The sequence below is a fragment of the Dendrobium catenatum genome, unplaced genomic scaffold (genome assembly GCF_001605985.2).
Source record: "Dendrobium catenatum unplaced genomic scaffold, ASM160598v2 fragScaff_scaffold_1117, whole genome shotgun sequence".
Classification (NCBI taxonomy): Eukaryota; Viridiplantae; Streptophyta; class Magnoliopsida; order Asparagales; family Orchidaceae; genus Dendrobium; species Dendrobium catenatum.
In genome coordinates, this window is record NW_021319579.1 from 2,263,718 (window position 1) to 2,272,131 (window position 8,414).

General features: G+C 37.8%; 1 protein-coding gene across 2 annotated transcripts in view; it reads left to right on the forward strand.

Moving 5' to 3' along the window:
* LOC110103263 (cell division cycle 5-like protein) overlaps window positions 1-8,414 on the forward strand; it is a 35,168-nt gene that overhangs the window by 6,159 nt on the left and 20,595 nt on the right. For both annotated transcript variants that reach the window (XM_020831896.2, XM_028698647.1), the window contains exon 3: window positions 4,701-6,422. In XM_020831896.2, the coding sequence (XP_020687555.1) occupies window positions 4,701-6,422 (1,722 nt within the window). The remainder of the gene's footprint in view (window positions 1-4,700; window positions 6,423-8,414) is intronic.

Consider the following 8,414-nt stretch of genomic DNA (forward strand, 5'->3'; position numbering starts at 1 on the left):
AACTTCAATACCCCGAACACCTACGCATAGCATAAGCATAAAATACGCATAACTTGAACAGACAACATGCCAGAAAATTACATTTCTTTTTTGGGGTGACGACATCTGAGAAGCAACTGAGTGAATGCTTGAAATTCCTCCAGAGTGAATGCTTGAAACATTTGCTGGAAGTTGAAAACCGAAACGCCGCGTGTACTGTGAAATTTTTTTGTCATTTTACCTTTACCAGGGTTTAAATGTTGATGCCACGTCGACATCTCACTAGGCAATCCAGGACTCCACGTAGGCAATTGGGGGGAACTGAAAAAAAATATTAGGTTAGTTTTTTTTAGAGGTGGCGCCTCAAAAATGTGAGGCGAGGAAGGCGCGCCTCAGTAAACTTGAGGCGTAAGCCTCAAATCCTGAACTTATTGCGTGGGCTTTGAGGCTTAAAGGGACCATATTGCGCTGAGGCGCGCCTTTTATTGCGCAATTTTAAACCATGACTTCACTAGCAAGTTTTTGCTTTTTGCTGATGATATTCTTCTTGTTGATAAATCTAGAGAGGGAATTGAAGATAAACTTGAATTATGTAAGTCAACCTTAGAGTTTTAAAGCTTCCGTTTGAGTAGATTTAAAAGTGAATACAGTGAGTGTAATTTTAGTTGTAATAGATTTTGAGGGGGTGTTGTGACTTTGTGTAATCAAGTTATTAATAAGAGCACATGTTTTAGATATCTCGGGTCTATTGTTCAATTGTTCAAAGTGACGGTGAAATAAATGAGGATATTATTTGTCGAATTTAAGTTAGATGGTTGTAGTGGAGGAATGCTTTGGGTCTGTTGTGTAATAGAAAAGTATCCCTCAAACTTAAGAGAAAATTCTATCAGATGGTGGTGAGACCTGCAATGCATTATGGCGCAGAATGTTGGCCATTAAAAGAGAAGTATAAAATTAAGTTAAGTGTTGTAGAGATGAGGATACACAGGTGGATGAGTGACTTTACTCTGAGAGAGAATGCGAAACGAGTATATAAATGAAGAGATTGAAGTAGCTCCAGTGAAAAATAAGATTAAGAAAGAATCGCCTTAGATTGTTTGTTCACATAAAATGTTGACCTTCCGATGACCCGATTAGGAGAGTAGATGTATTAGATTTGACCTGTGTTAAGAAAGATGGAGGTAGACCTAAAAAAAACTTGGTTATAAAATATTAGAAATGACCTTTTTTCTAGATTTAAATGAAAATTTGACTTTTAACATAAGACAATAGAGAAAAAAGATTCTTGTAGTCGACCCAAAGTAGTGGGACAAATGCTTGATGTTTTTGTATGCTTTTAGAAAATTCAAGTAATAGGAAGCGTGTATGGAATAACTCTGCTCTATATGGGCAAAGAGCTCTAATTTTCCTTTTCAAGTGTTGTTTAGTGTTTCAAGTGCAGGTGGAGTACTATTGTGTACACTTTTTAGTCATTGGAGCGCAAACCTATGTAGTTTGATCCACTCTTGATGAGGCATTTTAAAGTCTTACAAAGAGTTGAAAATTGATTTGTCAAACCTTTTCTATTCTTGACAAAACATGAACTATGGCATGTGGTTACGTCTTTTTGGGACTAATACAAGATCAAAAATAGCTTCAAGCCTTTATCGCACTATGCGGGGTCAGCTACATGAAACATTTTTCTCCATTGTGTCCAGTTAAGAGTCAAATTCTCATTTAAATCTAATGAATAAATGTCGTTTCTAATATTTTCTAATCAAGTCTTTTTAGGTCTACCTCTATCATCCTTAACATAAGCCAAATCTAATACATCTACTCTCCTAACTATATCATCGGAAGGCCGCCGTCTTATGTGGGAATAATGATAACATTTTTCTCTTCTAAATAGCTCGACATAGCAACAACAAAGCATTATTAAATGAAGCCATATATTTTAGTAAATGTTTCACGTGGTTACATATCTTGCATCAATTTTTATTGAGCAACATAGAAATCTTTCGTATTTCACATGTTTGTATTAAGAAGTAGAGAATATACAGAAACTTCATGATAACTTCTTTTTCACATTTCTCCTCTCTTCCACTTACACTTAATAATAGCTCATCTAAAGTTGACATAATTGAATCATAAATTAAATAATGGAAAGAAACATGGTAGTTTAAGCATGTGTGCATGTATAAGAAATCTTTTAATTTTTAACATCTCTCTTTCTCTGCCCACTCACACATACACACGTATGCAAGCCTATGCATGTATCTATGTGTTTGCGCGTGCTTATAAGTGCATATATTTTTTGACCCTTTATCAATCTTTTATGTATAAATAGAAATGCATGATGGCTCTGATGGGGACATCAGATCATGAATTAAGGCGTGGCCGTCGATCTACGGCCACGATAGAGTCGTTGTATTTTTTAGTCATTTTCATGAATTTGTCGTTTATTATGTTATTTGTCTGTTAGTATTTATGTTTTAGTTATTTTCTCATTTTACCCTTTTACTTAAGGGAGGTCGTATGTAAGTCCTAAGGGCATTGTCGTCTTTTTATTTTGAGTCCTTTTGTAAGAGGCTATTTATAGCCCTCATGTTGCACTTCATGAGTTAATGAATGATTATGAAAATTTTCTACGCTTGTGCTTGAGAGCTCTTGAGGAGAACTTGGAGAGATCCCTAGGAGAGGGAGAACGTATTATCACTTACCAACCTTGGAGACGGCCGGGTTCGTGGTTTTCACTTTGTCTTTCGTTGTCTCTTGTCACTTTCCCTTAGTCGTCTTCGTTGTCTCCACCCACCACCCGACCCCTTTCCCCCTTCACATCATCCACGGTTTCCCCACCTAAACCGCCGGCCTCATTGCTTCCCTTTGGGATTTTCCCCCCCAAACGCCACCACCTCTTGATTCCTTTCCATAGATAATTCTTCTTACTTTGGGAAGATTTCATTTCAAATTTGAAAACAAAAATTAAATTTGAAATTTCTTTCCTAATTTAAGAAACTTATTTTAGGAAAGTTTCCAAATTTAAATCCTATTTGAATTTCAAATTCAAGAGGAGTGAATTAATATCTTTCCTATTTCTTTTGGTTAAATTAAGAAACTCTTAAACCCTCTTCATTAATGCTCCCTTAAAGAAACTCTTAAACCCTCTTCATTAATGCTTCCTTAACCATCTATGCCACCGGCCCCCTTAGTGGTTGGATTAGGAATTCTTTCCTTAAACCCAACTCATCTCTTTGGAAATATTTTCCTTCTCTTGCCAGCCAGAATTTTCAAAACCTAAAGCCTTTAATTACTTTCCAAAACTGAGAGTGAAATTAGGAAATAACTCCCTAATTCTCCTCTACATCCCGTCGGCTCCCCTCACTGAATTTTTTCTTTTCCTAAAGTCTACCCAGATTCCATTGTTTCTCTTTGGGGAAAAGTTTGGGAATTCAACCTGCTGCTGGCCGAATTTTCCAAAGCCTCTCTCATTAATTTTCTTCCACTAAATCCTCTTCAAACTCCACCCAACATTGAGCCCTCTTCTTCCTAAAACTGCAGCCAGAAATTTCAGCTTGTTGCCCATGCAAACCCAGCCATTGCAAGCCTCACAACTGCTGTTTGGAAGATCAAAACTGCTGTCCATCAGTTTCCACTGAATTCTTTTCGCTGTAGCAACATCGGAGAAGTCTCTCCTTGTCATCCAACCCTTCCCAAAGTCAAAACAACGACCTCTCGCATGGATGGCTGACCCGGACACAAAATAAGACTTCTCCTACGACAAACTTCTTCAACATATCGGCTACTTGTTTCCGGATGTTGACTAAGGTGAACTTCTCCCCCTCTTCAATTAACCTTCTAATCCCCTAATCTTGTAGGTGATGACGAATCCCAAGGAGACGAGTTTCGCCTTTTGCCTAAGCTTAGTAAACGTAGGGTTTTATCTCGCCTTTGTCAAAGCCTAGTAAACGTAGGATTGAGTGCACTTTTATTTGCTTCTAATCTTATTGTTAGATTAGGGATTATGTGCTTATTTGGAAAATTGGTTAGTCCATCTTTCACTTACGTACTTATCATAGACAAAACTTGAGCCATGATGCCTACGTGGAAAGTATTGCTTGCAGTAGATAATCCTACTTTTCCATTTATCTTGTAAATTACTACGGAAAGTATCATCAGATTGATTGTCTTCATCAATTCTATAACGTAAATTATTTGTTGTTCTAGATGCGACCAAAAATACCTTTAGCTGTTTGACTTACACTTCAATGATCTTCAAACGTATAATTGAACCACTAGTTCTACTTTTATTTGTGGTATTACCTAGCATAAGGCTAGTGATTTTGATGTTGATGATGATCTTTTTCTTATTCTGGACGAATCTTGATATACTTGACTTTGTCTATAAGATTCAATTCCATATTATGTTCGTTCTCTTTTTAAACCTGTTATTCTATCAGTTCAACTAAAATAGTTTAAACTTTGATTGGCCAGGTTTTCTATAGATAATGTTACATCCCAATTTACTATTCCTTCATTGGAACATTAATGTGCCTTGTCTGTCTACTGTACATTTATTAAATGCTTGATAAACATTTAAGAGATATCCCTTGTAGCTATTACCCAAATTTTTTTGTTTTCTACCTGCCTATACTATACGATTTGATTGTTTGGTTCCCAGCTAGGATTTGCTTTTCCATCAAGCCAAAAGATTTTGATTGATGCTGTTGTGTTTGTTTTTCCAGACAGAATGGACCAGGGAGGAAGATGAGAAGTTGCTTCATCTTGCTAAGCTGATGCCTACTCAATGGAGAACAATTGCTCCAATTGTGGGACGAACACCTTCTCAATGCCTTGAGCGCTATGAGAAGCTTCTTGATGCTGCTTGTGCCAAGGATGAAAATTACGAACCTAATGATGATCCACGTAAGTTGAGACCTGGTGAGATTGATCCAAACCCAGAATCTAAGCCTGCTCGCCCAGATCCTGTAGATATGGATGAAGATGAAAAGGAAATGCTTTCAGAAGCACGGGCTAGGTTAGCTAACACTAGGGGTAAAAAGGCAAAGAGGAAGGCAAGGGAGAAACAGCTTGAGGAAGCAAGGAGGCTTGCCTCTTTGCAGAAAAGGAGAGAACTGAAGGCAGCTGGGATTGACAACAGGCATAGGAGGAGGAAAAGGAAGGGTATAGATTATAATGCTGAAATACCATTTGAGAAGAGGCCTCCTCCAGGTTTTTTTGATGTTTCAGGTGAGGAAAAACCTGCGGAGCAACATAAATTTCCGACAACTATTGAGGAGCTGGAAGGGAAAAGAAGAGTTGATATAGAAACCCAATTAAGGAGGCAAGATGCTGCAAGGAACAAAATCCAACAAAGGCTAGATTCTCCTGCAGCGATATTACAAGCTAATAAACTTAATGATCCTGCAGCGGTTAGGAAGAGGTCAAAATTGATGCTCCCTCCCCCACAGATTTCGGATCAGGAATTGGAGGAAATAGCAAAAATGGGTTATGCTAGTGATCTTACTTCAGGAAATGAGGAACTGGCTGAAGGCAGTGGTGCAACACGTGCCCTCGTTGCTGATTATTCTCAGACTCCAAGAAGGGGAATGACACCTCTCAGAACTCCTCAAAGAACTCCGGCAGGGAAGGTAGATGCTATTATGATGGAGGCGGAGAACCTTGCACGATTGAGGGAGTCTCAAACACCTCTTCTGGGTGGTGAGAATCCTGAGCTGCATCCTTCTGATTTTTCAGGTGTTACCCCAAGGAAAAGGGAGATGCAAACTCCTAATCCATTAGCAACACCATTGTCCAGCCCTGGACCTGCGGGTCTTACTCCAAGAATTGGCATGACTCCATCAAGAGATGGACCTGGTGGAACACCAAAGTTCACTCCTTTTAGGGATGATCTTCACATCAATGAAGATGTCGAAATGCAGGATAGTGCAAAGCTTGAACTGCGCAGGCAGGAAGAGATGAGAAGAAACTTGAGATCTGGTTTGACAAATCTTCCGCTGCCCAAAAATGAGTACCAAATAGTAATGCAACCAATTCCAGAGGAAAATGAAGAAATTGAGGAAAAAATTGAAGAAGACATGTCTGACAAAATAGCCAAAGACAAGGCAAGGGAACAAGCAAGAATGGAGGCCTTAATGAAAAAGAGGTCAAAAGTACTTCAGAGAGAGCTTCCAAGACCACCTGCGGCTTCATTAGAACTTATAAAAAATTTACTGGTTAAGGGTGATGAAGATAAAAGCTCATTTGTTCCTCCAACCCCATTTGAGCAAGCTGATGAAATGATAAATAAGGAGCTTCTATCTTTACTAGAGCATGATAATGCAAAATATCCTTTAAATGAAAAGTCTGACAAGGTCAAAGTCAAAGGGGTCAAGCGAGCTGAAAATGGTAAATCTTCAAATTCAATACCTGAAATTGAAGAGTTCGATGAGGCTGAACTGAGTGAGGTATGCTACATAGTGATCTTTGTCTAATATTTTAGATTTAATTCTACTGCAAAATAAGTGCTACTCTTATAACAAAATGAATTCTAGCGTTATCATTATTTTTTTGTTTAATATGCATTTGGATGAGTTAAGGAGTGTGATGTAGGACTTAAATGCTTAGGCAATATTAAATAAGAATTCACACGCTTTGGATGATAGCAATATTAAGTATTAAACTTGTAGCGATGTAAACAATAGAAGAAAACGAGAGAGGTGAAACTAGCTTAGGCCAAGTCACACAACCAAGAGTTAAGATCACAAAATAATCAATTATTCAGGTACAACATACACGATTGATTTTCAACAAGAAATTCCTAAATTAACAATGAGATTAAGTACCATGTGAGTCAACTCGCTCACTCTCTAGATTACTAGGCTTAGCGGAGAGAGTTAACACAATCCTTATGAATCAATTATGACCACAATTGAGGGCGACAATTAGGAAGATATAAAATTTGGAGGGAGAGTTCACTTTCATCAGAGTTTGGAAATAATCTGCCATTGTACGAAGGAGAGTTGGTCGTGTATGGCTTTGGCGAGGGTGAAGACGATCCTCTCTACGTATTCCTCTACAATTTGGTCAATTTCTAGGTTGAAATCGAAGAACAGTAAGTTGAGGATATCAACATGACCTTGATTGTCGTAAACAAACCCTTGATCTTGTTCAGGATCCGCCATACATCAGTGGACAGCAACTTCAAGGTTCGGGAACCTTTGGACAGCGATTGGAGACCTCTCCAACCGGCTGGACAACAAGGAAGAGTGTAGGAATTTCTGGACAGCACATGATTTATTACTGGACAGCAAGCAGGAACTGTTTTGGACAACAATACTGGTCTTGGGAGTTCTGGACAGCAATCTCTTGGTCCAGAAATATGGACAGCAGTTGTGAGCGGATCTAGGCGGCTAGGGTTGATGTGGACGGCTATGGGAAAGAGATCATATCCCTTAAATGACAAGGGGAATAATTGGGGGAGGTAATAATAGAGATAGAATGAGAAAAAGGAAGGGAGTGGAGAGGGGAGGCCAACAGGTATAGAGGTGGGGAAAGGGTGTGGGGAATTTAAGGGAGTTTCTGAACTTGAATTAATGATTAAGGAAAGGGAAAATTAGGATAGATTTCTGTTGAAACAGAGAATTTGAGAGGGAAAAGCTTGAATTTTATTAAGCAATCTACTCCCTATTTATATATCTATACAAGGTGTATCGATAAGGAAACAAATAACTCTTATAATAACATGAATACAATTATTCCTAAATCAATGGGAGGAATTAATGCTATCCATGTAGTCTTCCCACGGATTACTGTTCACAGCCGTGGATGTCTTTGGGATCGTAAGGTTGAGATTTAACAATAATAGATATATGATAAAAACTTAAAGTGTAAAACCCGAAAATCATGAAAACGTCGAACAATCACGTCGCGACAAAATTAGGCGAATTGTCAAAGTTGTCGGAATTTGACGCAATCAATTTTATAAAATTCTACGCGAAATTTCAAGCGATTTGGTACAAAGAACTTATACTTAATTTCGCACGAATTTAAAATTAAAAATTGACGAAGATTAGTTAAGGATAAATTACTTAATAGTTCATCTTAATTCTTAAGAGAAATTAGGGAATGAAGGGTACATGCATAATTTGAATACCTCCTAACAATGTTGACAAAATGTGCATGCATAGGAGAAAGAGAGAGATGTTAGGAAGAGGAGTCATCAATGGCAGAAGTTTGTTATAAAGAAATGAAAATAAAATTGGGAGAGGCACATAAGTAAGGTATTTTTTGCCTATGTACGTGGTTTGAGAGGGGCCACCATTTATATCCTGAGAATTTAGATTCTGCAAGAGAAAAACATCCCCTTGATGTATTTCTTTTTTAATAAAAACTTCTTTTTTGTTTATTATTATTATTATTCTTATTATTATTATTATTATTAGTAGTCGTATTATTTT